The sequence below is a fragment of the Larimichthys crocea genome, chromosome III (assembly GCF_000972845.2).
Source record: "Larimichthys crocea isolate SSNF chromosome III, L_crocea_2.0, whole genome shotgun sequence".
Lineage (NCBI taxonomy): Eukaryota > Metazoa > Chordata > Actinopteri > Sciaenidae > Larimichthys > Larimichthys crocea.
The window spans coordinates 437918-456410 of NC_040013.1; the positions used below are offsets into that span (position 1 = coordinate 437918).

General features: G+C 40.9%; 1 protein-coding gene across 1 annotated transcript; it reads left to right on the forward strand.

Annotated features, from left to right (window-relative positions):
* Positions 1–2213: 2213 nt before the first annotated feature.
* pias2 (protein inhibitor of activated STAT, 2) lies at positions 2214–13946 on the forward strand. Its single transcript, XM_010738550.3, has 15 exons — positions 2214–2259; positions 2456–2628; positions 5228–5415; positions 5908–5995; positions 6080–6130; positions 6239–6329; positions 6426–6560; positions 6687–6792; positions 7118–7191; positions 8051–8211; positions 8485–8618; positions 9305–9497; positions 9720–9856; positions 9945–9982; positions 10982–13946. Exons 2-15 carry the CDS (start codon positions 2588–2590, stop codon positions 11201–11203), a joined length of 1659 nt encoding a protein of 552 aa, XP_010736852.1. The 5' UTR covers positions 2214–2259; positions 2456–2587; the 3' UTR covers positions 11204–13946.
* Positions 13947–18493: the final 4547 nt, after the last annotated feature.

Here is an 18493-nt window from a genome sequence, read left to right on the forward strand (position 1 = left end):
TATGTGTCATTGGTCTGGTTCTTTATCATGTCATTGCTCTGGTTCTTTATACTGTCATTGGTTTGGTCTGGTTCTTTATCATGTCATTTGTTTGGTTCTGATTCTTTATCATGTCACTGGTCTGGTTCAGGTCAGGTATTTGTATTTTGTATTATGTGTCCTGTGTGTTTTTTGCTTTGTACTGTTTGTTATTGTGCTGTAATATGTTTTAATTGTGTCTGCCGAAGGGACTGCAGATGAAAAGTAGCTGTAAGCTAACTGTGGTGCAGTACATCAAATGTAATCGTTTATGTTTATGTTTATGTTTATGTTTATGTTTATGTTTATGTTTGATGCTGTACATGGTCCCATTAAATAAATGAATATAAAAAAATGTAATTGGTCTGGTTCTGGTTCTTTATCATGTCATTGGTCTGGTCCTTTATCATGTCATTGGTCTGGTTCTTTATCATGCCATTGGTCTGGTTCTTTATTTGTCATTGGTCTGGTTCTTTATACTGTCATTGGTCTAGTTCTTTATCATGTAATTGGTCTGGTTCTTTATGTGTCATTGGTCTGGTTCTTTATACTGTCATCGGTCTGGTTCTTTATGTGTCATTGGTCTGGTTCTTTATTTGTCATTGGTCTGGTTCTTTATACTGTCTTTGGTCTGGTTTTGGTTCTTTATGTGTCATTGGTCTGGTTCTTTATCATGCCATTGGTCTGGTTCTTTATTTGTCATTGGTCTAGTTCTTTATACTGTCATTGGTCTAGTTCTTTATACTGTCATTGGTCTGGTTCTTTATACTGTCATTGGTCTGGTTCTGGTTCTTCATCTCTGTTTTTTTGCTTTGTATTGTTTGTTATTGTGCTGTAATATGTTTTAATTGTGTCTGCCGAAGGGACTGCAGATGAAAAGTAGCTGTAAGCTAACTGTGGTGCAGTACATCAAATGTAATCGTTTATGTTTATGTTTATGTTTATGTTTATGTTTATGTTTATGTTTGATGCTGTACATGGTCCCATTAAATAAATGAATATAAAAAAATGTAATTGGTCTGGTTCTGGTTCTTTATCATGTCATTGGTCTGGTCCTTTATCATGTCATTGGTCTGGTTCTTTATGATGTCATTGTTTTGGTTCTTTATACTGTCATTGGTCTGGTTCTTATGTCATTGGTCTGGTTCTTTATGATGTCATTGTTTTGGTTCTTTATACTGTCATTGGTCTGGTTCTTATGTCATTGGTCTGGTTCTTCTGCCACAGGAAACTGTAGTTTATGGACATTCTGCAGTAACTTGCTGACAGTTGAATTCCACAACATTCATATTTGCATATTGAATGAAGTAATTCAGTTACATTTTTCTGTGTGAGTTGCTCACTTTTGCTAGGCTTTCCTACGGACAACAGGTTACTTCATTTCTTTGGTTTCCTATGAACTATAAACAAGTGGGGACTTCTTGGAATAAAGTCAGTTGAGTGGCATTTTTGCTGCCGTGTGTGTGTGTGTGTGTGTGTGTGTCTACTAGGCTCGGTGTTTGTACTAGGCGTGGCTAGGCCTATTAATGTTTTTATTAAGTCAGGATTTATCATATAGGTTAGACTTGATAACTCACTTAATACAAGTCTTAATACAAATCTTCAGCTTGTATCAATAAAATATAAGTCAAAGCCAATAAGTCAAACTTAAAAAAAATGCTCTAGAAAAACACAGACTTGACTTTAAATTAAAGTTGATAAAGATCATTCTTGGCCATGGTCAGGGGTACACTTTTACCAGGTACTCTCATTTTTCAGTACACCCAGGTTAGTCCCATCATTAAATAAAAAATGGCACCATAAAGAAGTCGGCTCTATGTACCAAGTGTAATAAGGAAGTTGGCAGCTTTATGTGTGTAAAGCTACCAACTTCCTTATTACACTATGGATCTGTTTGCATATTCAGGGTTTCTGGGTGAAACTAGCTTTGAAGTTAGATATGGTTTTAATAACAAATAAAAATAAAGCAAAAACAAATAATGAGCTCATCTGTTTTAATACATGAGATTTAAAGGTCCAGTGTGGATGACTATGTTTTCATGCATGTATAATCACCTAAAAATAAGAACCTTTTAATTTTGTTTCTTAAAAATGTTTTTTTTAAATATATATTCTACAGCAGAAGCAGGTCCTCTTACATTGAGACCGCCATGTTGAAACATTGTGCTTCTACAGTAACCCAGAACAGACAAACTAAATAGTGACTCTAGACAAGTGTTGTTTCTCCTTTACACAAGGAAGGTGAGGGTGATGTGAGGAGATTGCAATGCAGCGATCACTCTACTAGATGCAACTAAATTCTATACACTGGACCCCTAACTTTTCACACTTCACACTGTCCTGATATTATGTAAAAGACGCTCGGTGGTGGTTTGCTGCCATTGTACCAGACAAAGAGTTTTTCAGTGACAGTATTTCTTCATTTTGTTTGATTTAGGTAATTGTGTATGGCTTCCTTGACTGTAGTACAGGACTGCTGCTGGGCTGGGGTCCCACACTTGGACCTCCACGGCCCGCCCGGCTCTGGCTCTGGCTCTGGCGTCACCTGGAAGTAGTCACGCTGGGCGGGATGACCGGAACAACAAGATGGCGGAGAATGAGGAGTTTCGGGTAGGCGAAAAGAAAAATACAGATTATGACTTCCTTCTGTCAATATTACAACATGAAACTGTAGCTTGTGACGGTAAATGTGGTCGGCATAGACGCCCAGAGCTGACGGAGTGGCTGCCAGGCCAGAATGAGGATTTTCAGACCGGACTGGCTGCGTTTGTGGAGTTAGCATTAATGCTAACGGTCTATGACTAGCCAGTCGCTAATATTGTTAGCTCGCCGCTAATAACGCTAGCTCAAGCCATACTGTGTTGTGTTTGTTTCATAACGCCGTCATTGTGTAAGTACGTTTAAAGCTAAGTCATATTTCTTAATATTAATGCCAAATTAAGGACACACAGCTAACACCCAGCTAGTCCAAAGTTAATGCTGGGTGCTTTACTGTGTGAATGTAGTTAACGTAGCGTTAAGTTCCCAGACAGAGAGGTGGCTGTAAAGTGTTTTTAAAGAGTTTTGCTGCTGTCATTGGTTTGATAACGTTGTATTTGCACAACATGTCCCATCTGTCAGACATACAGGATGTAGTGTATTGTTTATGGCAGTTTATAACCCAAAGCTGTGTGTTATGTACATGACAGGCTGCAGTTTGAGGCAGTAGGACAGAGGTCACACACACACACACACACACACACACACATTGGCTGTCCTGCTGTGTATTACAGGTATAACAGCAGCTCTGAATGCTGTGTGCTATTAGTACTCTATCAGCTGCATTCAGTGAAATATGAAGTTTATCCTTCAGTCTTTATGAAAACACTTGAAGCCTGTTCCCGGGACTGTCGCTTCATTTTGTTTATATACCTGTAACAATGGCACATTTCCACACTAACAGTTATTATGCTTACTGATGAATATGCCAGTTATTTGCTTTAACTGACTAACGGTAAAATGGCTTTGTGAAGTCATTTATTCGTACTTGACTTTACTGACTTTGATTTGACTGACTGAATGAAGTCAGTGGCACATTTCCAGTCCGTTCACTGTCAAAGAACACGTGCACATTAGAGAAGGTGGAAGTTAATAATACAGGTATAACAGTATTACGACTTATTGATGTAATGACATCATACTGCAACAAGCATGGCTGAAAGAATCTACGTGTGGCCTTGACGTGTTTTTCAGAGCTGGAATACCTTTTAAATAACTTGTCCTGACTGTTTACTGTGTGATTGAAAGTGTAAACATTTTTCATGTTTGAATTGTGAGGAATTCGGCACCCGTGCTCAGACCACGAATGACTCATTCGGTAACGACTGAGATTTTAACGTGTTGTCAGAAATCTCACTACATGGTTTAACAAGCAGACAGTATATCCACATAACTCCATTTCAGACCAGATCAAACTTTATTGAAGATATTTAGATTAAAATTCAAAATGCTCTGACAAAATGTCACGGTTCATGTTGTATTAGGTTGCTGCTCAAACACCATCCAGTGGAGTACCACAGGTACAATATTAACATGATATCTGTACCCAGTACTACACTCCAGCTCCATATGACTTGTAAAAGATAAGTGTGTACAGATGATGGTTGGACTGAGCATGGTGATCATTATCTCTGTGTATAGTCCTTTGTGTACTGGTGTTTGGCCCTGATGTTGGCGTGCCTCGTGGTTTCATGTCCGATCTTCATTAGAATGAGAGTTAATGTTCTCTGTGGTTTGTGGCTGACAGTGGTGCTCAGCTTGTGTTTCCTGTCTTGATGTCTGTTTCTTCTGTTATGGCAAAATGACAGCTAATTAATTTAGCCTCAGTCTCATTAGATCATCATATGAAACTATCAGTCCAGAGCGGTGATTAATAATTCATTTAATAACTCCAACTACTGCATTATTGTGCAACAATAAACTGACCAGTCTGAATTTTCAAACACATTTATTTTAAAGATGACAACAGTCTAACCAAATAAACTAACAAAAAGAAATGTGTGTGTAAGTGTGTGTATGAGAGTATGCCGTCTCCAAATGTTCCATGTGCATGGCGTGAACACACTTGTCAGTGTCAGAACAAAACAGTGAAGCGAGAGCTTTGAGTGTCCTCTCCACGTGTGTGTGTGTGTGTGTGTGTGTGTGTGTGTGTGTGTGTGTGTATATATAGGGATACTGTTTGTATGCTGTGTGTAGCATAACAGTTTAGTGGTGTGGCTACCTAACCTGATCTAACTGAAAGGAAACAAAACAATAAATCTCAGTGAAAACGTTAAATTAATAAGTTCCACGTACACTGACAAACGCTCAGCACTCCTGTGTACACTCTTACTGTTACTCTATGCTACGCGCAGTCGATGTAACCAGTACAGGAGGGCTTCCTTGCTGTACTTAGATGTTTTCAGCTAATACAATAACCAAGAATTTCATATTTAAATTGGATATTGGATAACATATATGCTGATACCTATATGTCTGCGACATGGCGATATATTGGTCGGCTGATATTGATGATTTAATATTCCACAGCTCGGATCTAACAATGTGTAACTAACATCACTACACATCTTGTGTTTGAAGAGTTGTGGCTCTTTAAATTCTGTAGTCTAAAGTCTGTAGTTCTCTGCTGAGAGAACACTGACATCTCTCTGTTATCCCCCTGTCTCTACAGTAGGAGTCAGTCCTGTAATGCAGACTGCAGCCTGTTGACTGGTGAAACAGCCGTGTGGCGCGACATCAAAACCAGCATGAATCTCCAGCAGACAGCCCCCCTCATCCCCCCTGTCCACCCTGACGTGCAGATGAAGCCCCTGCCCTTCTACGATGTGCTGGACGTCCTCATCAAGCCTTCAAGTCTAGGTCTGTGCTGTTTCCTGTCTTTCTCTTTTTCTTCAAAGAGTTTTTCCATCATGACACACTGCAAATATAATATCTGAGGTTTAGTAACAAAATTTTTCAACAGTATTTCCTGAGTGGAAAAACAGCTCAGTTATTTAACAACTTCAATTTATTTAGGTATTTAGGTTATTATTATTTTATTTATTTAATATTGTTCATACAGCCTGCCATGTTCATGTCATATTTGAGTTATCAGAATTACGACAGCTTTCATGTCCACTACCAGGTGGACTAGAAATAGTTCCAATATATCGGACTTGCAACTTTTTAATACGCAAGTGCCTAAAAAAACAAATCATGTTGTTCAATGCAGTTAGGAAATATGACTGACTTTTGGTTCACGCAGTGGATTCTATTGAGACAGAAATGAATGTTAATGTACGGCCTGAAAATATACAAGAAATGACTCTATATGAAGGTCATAAATAATACTATGTGTGTTTGTGTTTTCAGGAGCAAGTACTGCCCAGAGGTACCACCAAGAGAAATATTTTATCTTTGCCTTGACACCACAGCAAGTTCGAGAAGTATGCATATCCAGGTAGGACTGTTTGCTTACTTAGACTGCTCAATTTGAGAAAAACATGCCTGTGTCTGTAGTCTGATTAACCTTGTTTGTTTACAGGGACTTCCTACCAGGTGGCAGAAGAGACTATATGGTTCAGATTCAACTGAGGTGAGAGTGTTAAGAGTTATCTGAATGTGTCAAATAGAGGAAGCACTACAGTAACCATCAGCAACTGTTTGGTGAACATCATTTGAACTAAAATGTTTTTTTGTCCAGGTTTTGCTTGTCAGAGACAAGTTGCCCTCAAGAGGATAATTACCCGAACAGTCTCTGTATAAAGGTCAATGGGAAACTTTTTCCTTTGCCAGTAAGTGTTTGTTTTAATCCAGAAAGTTCCAATAAATATCCAATTCAACTGAGACTTCTACTATAAAGATGCTAATGAAACATTTACTTCCTGTAGGGTTATGCACCACCACCCAAAAACGGCGTGGAACAGAAGAGACCAGGAAGACCTCTAAACATTACCTCCCTCGTCCGACTGTCGTCTGCAGTACCCAATCAGATTTCAGTGACATGGGCACCGGAAATTGGAAAAGTGAGAACATTGATGTCATTAAAGCACTTTTTTTTCTTTTTTGTGTTTTTCTTCTCTTCTCTGTTCTTGAGTCGGACAGTAACAGATACTTCTCTGTTAAAGTTGTTCGATCATGTTGTCTTTCAGACCTATTCCATGTCTGTGTACTTGGTGAGGCAGCTGACATCACCGCTGCTCCTTCAGAGGCTGAGGATGAAGGGCATCAGAAACCCAGACCACTCCAGAGCACTAAGTAACTATACAGTAAACCAACACTGCAGTGTTGCACACTAGATGTTCTTCAGCAACAGCTTTACCTTGAGGTAGTCAGACTTGACTAGAAGGCTTCACAAAAATTAAAAACATTAACTGACCTTAAAAGCACACATCCATATGTTCAGATGACCACAAGAAACCAGGTTAAAACCAGGTTATAGCAGTGTGCAGCAGTGTGCAGCAGGCTCCACATGATGTCTTCAGATGGGTTCATAGAACTGGAAGACTAAAGTTTCTTTTTCTGTTTGTTCTCAGCTCCTTTTAAAATATTCTTTTCTTTCTCTCTGACCTCTGTGTTCCAGTTAAAGAAAAGCTGACAGCAGATCCAGACAGCGAGATCGCTACAACAAGCCTTCGAGTCTCTCTTATGTGCCCGGTAAAGAAACCATAAATTAGCGTTTGCAGATGGATGAGGAAAATCCTCTCAGCTGGTGCACTGTGTGTAATGTCCTTGGATGTGATCAGGATAGGGCTGGGTGGGGTCATGGATCAGCATGCATTACTTTCTGCCACAGCTTCGCCTCTGACGCTACCACCAGGGGCCACCAAAGTTCAAATGTATAACATACCTCCACATTATTATGTTTATATACATGAATCTACAGATAGTAAGATACAGTAAGTTTTATCACATTTGTCAGTACCATTATTGAAATACAACAACTTTTGTTAGTGTAAACCAAAAGTTGATTTGCAATATTTTATAATAATTTATGTGATTCTTGTTTAAGTGTCACGTACTGATCGACTGCTGTTTGACCAACATGAGGCACATGAAATCGCTTCCGGTGTCATATACTCCTCCCCAGCTCCTTGTGTCAATTCTTCAATAAATGGAACTGAACCTTAAATAGTATCATTGGACAGACCTGTGTTGACCCTCCTATTTCATGTCAGAATGGCTACTGCGGAAAAGGTCTATTATGAATCTGATAAAGGACAAGAAGTGAAAGAGACTTACAGACTGTAATGCATATTGATGCTGAGCTCATACCATTTGAGTATTAGACCTTCCTTTTTCAGAGATTCTTTTGGTCTTTTTGAGCTTTATTTGACAGAGGCAGCTTGAAGAGTGACAGGAAATGTGGGGAGAGAGAGCCACAGGTCGGATTTGAACCCTGGGCCGCCATGGCAAGGACTGAGCCTTTGTACATGGGGCGGATCCTCTATGGACTGAGCTAAACGACACCCCGTGCACTGCATTTTGAATGACCTCCGTATGTTTTGTCATTCAGCTGGGGAAGATGCGACTGACGGTGCCGTGTCGGGCGGTGACCTGCTCTCACCTGCAGTGTTTCGACGCCGCCCTCTACCTGCAGATGAATGAGAAGAAACCCACCTGGATCTGTCCTGTGTGTGACAAGAAGGCTGCATACGAGAGTCTCATCATCGACGGGTTAGTTACACTAATTAACCACATCACATTCAAGTGAGCAGTTGTTGCTGATACAGATTGAGGTAGTAGTCACCACATGTCCCTGTGCTTCACCATAACATTCATGTAGATGCAACGTCACATAAGAACTTGAAATCTTTAATGGCTCACATTCCAGGAGAACTCTTGGACCTAAAGCTGGTTTATGGATCAGAAAGTGAGAAACCCACCACAAGGTTGGTTAGTGCTCAGTCGTTGCACATTGGTGAATTGAGTATTTCCTTCTTTGTTCAGTTTATTCTTGGAGATCCTGAATGACTGTTCAGATGTGGATGAAATCAAGTTCCAAGAGGATGGAACATGGTGCCCCATGAGACCAAAGAAAGAGGCCGTCAAGGTCCCCTCTCAGTCAATTCCAAAAATTGAGAGTAAGTACATCATCTTGAAAGTCGGACAAGGTTTGAATTGATCCTGTTAACTAGTATCAAAGCCTCTGTGCCACACAGCTCCATTGTTGTCCAAAGACTCTCCAATAAGCCACACTGTTGCACTGTTGTTCTTCATTACAATGAACACACTGGTTTATTTTTACTCAATCCTACAGTCACGCACTATTTCCTCCTGTTTGATTCATGTATATTAAGAACTACAGTGGGCTACTGAGTTTTTAAAAATATGTAGGTGATTTAAAAGATTTTCGTCTTCAGTAGGGAACAATGAGTTTGTCCTGAGAGCCACAGACAGTAAATGTACTTATATAGCGCCTTTCTAGTCTACCGACCACTCAAAGCTCTTTACAGTACATATCTCATTCATCCATTCACACACATTCATACACCGATGGCATTGGCTGCCATGTAAGGTGCCAACTGCTCATCAGTCTGAGGAGCTAACCATTCATATACATTCACACACTGATGGCGCAGCCTTCAGGGGCAATTTGGGGTTTAGTATCTTGCCCAAGGACACTTCGACACGCAGACTGGAGGAGATCATCTGATTAGTGGACGACCCACTCTACCTCTGAGCCACAGCCACCCCAGTGGTGCACATTGTTGGCTTCGGTCTTTTCGTGACATTTGTTGACAATGACACTTTGATTTTTGTCTTTTAGCCTCAGCTCCTTTGCGCCAATCTTCAGTGGTCCCCCATTCTACTGAGCCCAGCACCACCAAGAAGGCTGATGTGATCGATCTGACTCTAGAGAGCTCCTCCTCCTCCTCTGATGACGATGAAGAGGACACAGACCCTCCACTGAAGAAACGCTGTGTTTACATTACCAAGAATGAGGAGATGCATGCGAAGGGGTAAGTCCCCACAGACAGCCCTGTCTGTATCAACCTTCCCAAATCAGTTATGTGTTGGTGACAATACACAGTTGCTGTTGTACTCACAGGATGGCAGACTTTTTCAGTGTTAAATTTCCTGGATGAGATCTGGAGCACACAATTACAGTAAAAGCTTTTTAATCTGGCGCAGCAGCTATCATATTGGTCATCGTGTCATCAGAGTTTGTTGTTTTCTCTCAGAGTGTTGACCTACCAGCCCACTGTGCGCATGCCAAACGTCCAGGCCCTGGACCCGTCGTATCTGACCTCTACGCTTGCTGACTATGCAGTCCCCTTCCACCCGTCCACCCTGGCCACCATCCCCACAGACATGCAGAGTGAGTCAGCTATATAGACTGGATGTTTGCACCATCACTGCCACTAGGGCTACTGTTACTGATTTGTTTTTCTCTCTCTCGACTATAGGTCTGGATTTGTTTTCTTTAATTCAAGCAGACCCTCAGGTAGGTCTGTTACAATCTTCTACTCTTTAATGCCGAAAGCATGATTTCTAGATCCTGTCAGACTAAATCAGGAATTGTACAGCTGGTGTTAAAATCATTGGAAACCCAAATCCACAGCTTTAAACTGTATTGATTTAAGTAAGTAAATAAGATTGAAGTGCCACAAAGTGGTACCAAACAACCTGTGAGTTAGTGCGCTTGCTCATGAGGTAAAGAGAGCTGAGAGCAGAGGTCAGACTCATCTCAATGAGCACTGCTAACATTAGCAGCCATCGCAGTGAACGAGCAGTTCAGAAGGGCAAACAGTGGAAGTTATCTAAACATCAGAGGTGTAGATGCAAACGCTCACCCAACACTCTGATAAAAGGATGGCCAGCTAACGGCCCCTTTGATCATATAGGAACCTTTTTTCTGTCTGGTTTTGCAGCTGGTCGGTCTGTAATGTGAACCACACCTGGGAGGTGTGGTTTGAACAGTGCATGTAACGTTGCTTCCGCGTGATTTCTTTCTATTTCATAGGTGCAATCATTTGACATAGTGCCCTATCTTTACAACTTGTTTACAATTGTATGTATTATAATTTTATTTTATAGTTTTTACTAGTTTTACGAGTTGGTAATGAAGCTGCACCCACCTTTTTAACTGAATCTTGCACAGCTGGCAGAGTCCCAGAATAAAAATATAGAGCTGAAAATGAGCAGAATAGATGCTCTTTCATTTTAACATGATGCTTGTATATTGACAAGATACACCATAGATCATCTAATTCACTAGTATTGTTTGTGTATCATAGCCTGATTCTTATGCCTATGTGACATCAAGCTCATAAGTTCACACTCAGCTGTGATGAAATATTTTTATACCTCATGCTCACATCAAAATGAAGACTGTAGAGAATGAACTGGGCAGTTGAAGCAGTTCATAAATAGTTCGGAGGGTTCAGAGCTTCCAGTGTATGGAAATGACGTCGATCCTGATCAACTTGTTTTTCCCACTCAGCATTACCGACCACAGATGTTCCTGGACAGCCTGACGAGCAGCATGCAGAGCGCAGCCGCAGCCAGCACCAGCTCAGGCCTGGTCTCCTCCTCGAGCAGCCACTACGACACCAGCGGCCATGGTGCCAGCTCCATCCACGAGACCCGGGTCATCACAGGAGGAGGCGGAGGCACCGGAGGGGGGACAGACAGCAGCATATCAGATATCATTTCACTAGACTGAGCCACTTCTCACTGGACCTTTTCAGGCCTGTTTTCTGTGGCCTTCTTAGTCCATGTTACACATCCCATACATTACATGTCATGTTGAGTTTTATACAGAAGCACCTAGATTGGTATACATGAGCACTTTGATGGCCTGAACATTTTCGCAATGTTTCAAACGATATCCACATCATGTCTCTTTTGGCCCTTGGGGGGTTTTAATGGCAGATGGGTTTTTTGACCGTTGCGATAGGAAATGGTTTGGCAGCCGAGGATAACATTGTGTGTTAGTGCCATTTCTCCTGAAGTCTTCTTGACTTCAGCATTTGGGAAATATTCTCCTTTGGTTTTAGCTTTCTTTCAATATTCCCTGGTGTTTTAACCCCTTTTTTTTGGTCTCCCACCTCTGTAGGAACACATCTCTCTTTCTCTCTCTGGCTTGCAAAGATGTTTCACTCTTTTTCCCTAACCACTCACTGACTGCAGCTCTGTGCCAGGCAGGGAGCACACACAGTGGAATCATTGGAACGATTTATTTATTTCTGTGTTTAGATTAAAAACCTAGCTTGGGGAACTTGAATTAGTTTCTCTGTATTTCCTCACACAGTATCTTTCTGACCTGAACACAGCTAGTCTTTGGGCCATCCACATATAGATGTAGAGATATTTTAATAACACTTCCACCCTTGGCTCTGCAGAGGTTTTAACAGTTAAATGTCTGTAATCCTTTTTTTCATTGCTGGAAATCTTTAGAACATTGAACTCTTTGTTTATACCAATTAGCTTGCTTGCACATACACGTAGATCTGACTTCAGCCTGTAGTCTCATGGTTGATGTGAACTGTGTGCCTCATTAACATGGATGGAAGAAGAGCCCCGGACAAGACATTACACACAACACCCAAGTGAATGAATGGTTGGATGTAATAAGCCCCCCCCTTGTGGACTGATGGATGTACTGTTGACTGTGGAGGTGTCTGACCTCCTTTACATTATGAACAGGCTTTCTGGTTTCTGTCTGTTTTTACTGTATCTGTGCTTTGAGCTCACACTGATGGAAACATGGAAGGCAGGTCAGTAATTCAAGTGTTTTCATTGGTTCTTACAGCTGCCAGTCAGTAACTTCATGAGGTTTTTTTACACGGCAGCTTTCTGTCAAACCAATATAAAACGTTCCTTTGTAATTTAGTCAGAGCAATAATAACTGAAGTCGTGTTAGGTTAAATAAAGTTGTAAATGATGTTCAGATACTCGTTAAAGGATTCCAGCTGCTCCGTACAACGTTTCCACTCTACTTCCCAGATCCAGTTCTTTTTGTTTGTGCTCCATAATCTATCATTTCTATAATTTAAAAAAACGTGATTTTACACATAAATGAAGAGTTTGAAATGGAGCAGATATATCTGGATGTGGTTAACCTAGTTCATCATACAGACTGGAAGCAGGGTGAAGCAGCTAGCTTGGCCCTGTCCAAAGCTCCATAAACATCCACCAACAGCCCTACAGCTCACTAACTGACGTTGTATATTTGTTTGCCTCTTCCACACACAGAATGTAAGAACCACACTTTGTGTTTCAGGAGGAATAATGTGCTGCCATGTCAACATTTAAAAGTCCACTCTGTAATTCCTCTGAACTCTGACCTCTCTTGCTAGTTTTGGTAGATTTCGGTGTATGTCGATGGTGCTGTGTGTTTAGGGTGGACGGACATGAACATTTGCTCAGCATTAACACTGACACTCACGCCCGCTTTCTTAAAGACAACAGCAAGCGGCGACATAAAAAACAATAAACAGGGCAGCTACTGTATGATACCTACATTATATCTGGACTCCCAGCCATCAGGAGCTCAATCTCAGGGACCTACACTCCGCTTTTCTGGGCTTAACAGACTGAGTGAATTCAAATACGGACATAGAAACAGCACTGTTCTCACCTGTAACTAAAATACAAATGGTTATGTAAAGGTTAGGTTCATGTGTAATATTTTTCAGCAGTTTTATTCAAACATACTTGTGTACAGTTTGTAGTTTACATGTTAGGGCTGTAATAAGGGCCAAAAACAGAAAACCCCTCACCAGCTCTCGTGGTATCTAGTTATCGGAATTATTGTTTTTGTGAACAGGTTTTAAGATATCTGTCTCTGGAGGTTCTCGTGTTTTTCCAAAATTCACACTGTTACTCTGGATAGAGACCAGTATCCCAGAACCTGCATATATAAAACCACAAGTATCTGCATGGAGAGATTAGAGTCATTACAGGGAAGTGAGAAAGTGTTTTTGATTTCTTTTTTTGTAATGTTGATGAACCAGCCCATAGTGAATATAGCATAATAAGGAAATGGAAAAGTCAAAATGTGCAGAGCATCTTTACGTTGTTTCCCACTTTAATTTTCCAGCTTTTCCACAGAGGTCACAGTTTTGTGAAATTACTGATGAGACTTTTAACAGCGTCTCCATTCACCTGCAGGCAGATGTTGGTGATCCATGTTTTTTTTGTTGTTGTTTTTTTAAAAATTTGTACTCTTCATACTTTACAGACTTTGAACCATAATCCAGATCACATGGATGTTTCTCTTTTGACTCCATGTTAACAGACTCAGAGAAAAGTACTCATTTACGTTTGCTTCAAATTCACGAGGTTTTATTATACAATGGTTTCTTACAGAATTGTCTTTGTTTTCCTGTGTCTGTAAACTTGCAGCATTTTGAATTGTGGTACCATGTGTGGGTGTTTTTTATTATTAAAAGTTTTCTTTTTTATTCAGTTCAAATCTGTCACTCTTGAAATAATCCAAAATTATGGTAAGCCAATGTGAGTGTTCTCCTCAGGTCAATGCAAACATCAGGCTTGTATTTCAACAAAATTCTTATCTAAAATTGAAAAGCAGATACATTTATGAAGCAATCGTTCACACTTTGAGTGAAGTGCTGGAGGCACACGTAACAGATCTCAGTGATTTATTAATACATGCTTACATGTAGAAATAACAAGACAAGGACCATCAGACGAAGAAGTGTATAACTCAAATTGCAAGTTAACAATTGAAAATATTCATAATAAATGAATATATAGAGAGGGATGACATAAAAAAAAAATAGAAAGCAGCAGCTGCAAATAGTCTGCTAAAAGTCCTGAAGTAAAATATTCATATTGCTTCAGATAACATGTTATTAATCATGTACTTGTTCTGTTATAATATGCTTTAGAAAGTGAGAAATATTAATTACTATACTGCAGCCATATAAAAGAGTTACTCGTAACCAAGTTGTGTTTTTTCAAATGAAACGTCATAAAAGTTTTATTCTTAAGTTTGTGAGTTGGACCTAAAGTTTGATAAATAGGAATCATGACCAACACAACCACAAATCTACAGCTTATCTTAGAGTACTTTATGTTTTATCATGTCCAGATTCAGTGTGGTGAGGCACTCGTGCCTGACGTATCTGGTACAACAAGCAGAGATGTTATTGGGCAGCTACCTCTATGTTCAGAATCTTTTTTTTTAATTTAGAATCTTGCTACAGTGCCAGCATCAGCAGCTCCACACTTGCTTGTACGTTGTTTTATGCTGACCAGATTGCTTCATGTTTTTATTCATGGAAAGGCAGCGTAACTCAGATTAAAGAGGCTCCTTTCCTCTTCCACAGGAGGGCAGTACAACCTCATCAGAGACAGACCACAGCTGAAGCAGAAGAAATGTGAGCAAGACGCTCTCCAAATGTTGTTTTATTGCAACTTCAAATGATCTAGAAACTCAGTTCACTATTCTTTTGAAAGATCTAATCTGATCTGTATTTTCCTACAGAGCAAACTACAATGAACTCAATTCCTCTCGAGGCACCAAAAGCTTTGGGCTGACTGCCTAAAAATGAGTCCCTTTTTGAAGAAAGGAATCAATAACTTTGATGTTTTGAACTTGTAAATCTTGTTCTCTGTTTTCCACAACATGACTTGAATTTTCTTGAAGTTAGCGAGGCTTTAAATGTGAGAGAAATGTAACACTGACCCTGTCAGCTGTGGGGATATGCTGTTTTTAATCTTTGTGAAGTGGTCAGATGCCACAAGGCCAAATTAATCATTGTACAGTCAACATGTCAGGTCAGATGACAACCGGAGAGCAGGTGCAGGACAGCATGGGAGGAAATACTTGGAAAGCAAAGGCGAATTGGGGGAAAAGTCAACTTGGGAAATCAGATTTGACTATCAGACATGAACTCAGTGAAGGTTGAGGTTAAGTTAAGGTCAGTGCTATCCTCGGGTGTTTGTTCACCGACTGTCAAACAGCAACCGATACAAAAACAGTGTGCAGGAATTGATTTAGGGACCACTAGCACCTCTGGATGTAATACAAAAGAAAAAATGCAAGTTTCCTTTAATACAAATAATTGGGTTGACATAGTTTGTGGAGATATGACTGGCACAATAATGTTGTTCCTCCCTCCAGGTTTCTCCATCAATGTCCATGTCAGCTTTGAAGTCCCCCAGCAGAGCAGTCCCAAGATGTCCAGACTGCCACCCCGAGACTCCAGATACTCCAAACTGCTGCCTAAGTACGGATAACAATTGGAGCCTTCCTCTTAGTGACTCAGTGAGCCTCTTGTTCTCAATACAGAGTATTCCACCACCCGGTGAACTCACCCTAGGCAACTCTGGAAAAGGAAAGGAGTCCAGCTGCTCTTCAGGAGTTTGGTTCCAGAAGCAGTGCTATGAAATATTAATTACATATTCTTTCTATTTGATCAGAACTAGTGTGCAATGCCAGGTCCCTGGCATTTAGGTCAGCGTCTTTGCATATCCCCACAGGTGGCGGGTCCATGTTTTCGGTGTGTTTCCCTCCCATATCTGGTTTCTAACCTTAACCCTAACCCAGGAGTCCAGTTTCCCCGTTCAGCGTGAGCTCCTTCTTGCCCAATTCATATTCAGGAATATTCTTTTGAACAATGTTACTGCATTACAAGGTGACTACATTCTACAGAAATATAAATGATCTAATATTCTCTATATTATAAGTTTAAGCTGCCACACAAACACACACACACAGCATTTCATGTGCTTTCATCCCAGAGGACACCTTTCAGCCTAATCTTAAACCCTTACTTTAAACTCTGCCTGACCTTAGTTTTAACCTTAATCCTTTAGCCAAGTCCACATTCTAAAACAGCCTCTTAAAGAAGGGAGGACTAATTTGAACAACAACAGCAGCAAACCCTCCACAACTGTAATGAGTTCAGAAAAAGACAGAAGTAGAAGACATTACACACATACACAGGCCGGAGCAGCAGGCCTTTGTTAAGTGTGGAGTAGTTGTGGCTGGCAGTGGATGGCAGACAGAGGCAAGATCCCAATTATTGTTGGAATGAAGCAGCAGCTGTTGCAGAGGTGGCTGGAAGGCTTGTTAGGTGCTGAGCTGCCGGAGGAGCTCCTCCTCTGGGAGCTTTCGTCTCACATTTGTCTGGGAGTGCTGTTACCCCCGTCAGCCTCTGACTTCAACACCGCCTTGCTAAAATGAACAATTATAGTTGAAACCAGTTAACCAATATGGCATTCATCACTTCAACTATGTAGTTTGGTGTAGTTGTAGTTTAATAAATATGTATTTGTAATCTCATGTTCACTCTGGTATGAGTTTACTGGGGTTCTGTACTGAGCTGTAATTGCATCACTTACACAGTTTGTAGGCTAGTGTCCATTACAGGAATCAATTTAGACTGTGACTCTGACTGTGAGAATCCAACAGAGGAAATCACACAGAGCTATTTGATACTGTTGTGTTTGCAGCACACAAATAACCAGGAGTCTTTCATCGAGGAACAACACGCTGCTAATGAGAGAAGATGAAGAACTGGAAAGATGAGTTCATTTCATCAGTTTACCTGAGAGCATTTCCTCCTCCAACTCTGAATTGGCTGTAGGTGTGAATGTGAGTGTGAATCGTTGTTTGTCTCCATGTGTCCTGTGATGGATAAGTGGTTACAGATGATGGATGGATGGATGGATTTCTTCTTCCTTTCTGGAGTATGCTTCTTTGGCATTAAAAAGAAGAAGATGAGCAGTGTTTCCAGTGCACTGTTGGGTCCTGCTAACTGAAGAGATAGCTCTGTCAAATCTGTAACGAACACTGACATTCCTATTGGACATCACACTCACGTCTGTTGCAAATGTTTTACAGCTAGGTTCAGGAACAAGGACCACACCTCGAACTCATCCCATTTCCGTTTCACAAGTACTTAAACACACTTTATCCGTTCACTCCCACTTCAACTCAGTTTTCACATTCTTCCCCTACGGAGAGACGTTCCCCAACCCTAAGTCTCAACTCCCAGGTTCCATCCAGTCTTCCAGATACCGGTCAACCGCCATCCACCAAAAACCCTGTTTTCTCCTCCCTTTGATCACTTGCGATAAACCCGTCTAAACTTAAATCTATATTGGTGCGGTCCTTGTTAGTGAAACAACAGAAATGCAGAATCTGTAGAATAACACAGAGAGTGCAGGCCTGAACCTTTGCCGCTGTGTGAAAATGAATTCTAGAACTTTCTAGGCCTTTTATGGGTTCTCTGTGTGTTAATGACTTTGAACTGTGCTGCATTGCCCCTCGTTCTCTGTCACATCCCCACACATACAGAAAGAAGGTCAACAGTGTGTGAGGTTTGTTGTTAGCATCTTTTTAGCATTCAGCAGTACTGTACATGAACTCTGTGTGAGGACCAAACTGGTTCTGTTGTCCACTTGGGGGCAGTGGAAACAGGTTGTGAACCTGAACACTGACATACCTTTAAGTTCATATTGTGAACTGGTTAGCAAACGAGCTGCTGAAATCTTTTTTTTGTTGTTGTTGAAATTCTCCTCTTACTGCAGCAATGTAGAAGTGTACTTGTCCGTACACAATGGCATCACTGTTGAGTGTGGTTACAAATACAACAGAGATCACTTGTGACCACACCCAGCATCACTGCCGGGAACCTTCACCCACAGGAGGTCAGTGAAACACTGCAGATCAGACTCATCACATCATCACAATGTGATCCATTCCAGTTTATTTCCTCACCATGCTCATCTCCTTTCTGCTCACTGCTGCCATAAAACACACGAGTGCAGCTGTAGCTGTTAATACCTGTTGTCTGTTTTAGATGGCGTTTGGTCTCAACCGCTACAATGAACCACAGACCCAGCAGAGAGGCTGTGAACAGGCAGAGAAACAGAGCAGGGATTAAGAGGACTGTTTGTCCACTCTCATTGTGTCTCTGTTGTGGAGTAGCAACAACCATGACCCGGCTCTGTCTCCATTTATTTGTAAGGCAAAGCA

Bases quoted from the DNA above. Each gene is read 5' to 3' on its own strand.
- pias2 (XM_010738550.3), top strand. From the start codon at position 2,588: ATGACCGGAACAACAAGATGGCGGAGAATGAGGAGTTTCGG. The intron at 8,212-8,484 runs GTTAGTTACACT...TTCTTTGTTCAG, and splicing joins GAGAGTCTCATCATCGACGG to TTTATTCTTGGAGATCCTGA. The intron at 9,857-9,944 runs GTGAGTCAGCTA...TCTCGACTATAG, and splicing joins CATCCCCACAGACATGCAGA to GTCTGGATTTGTTTTCTTTA.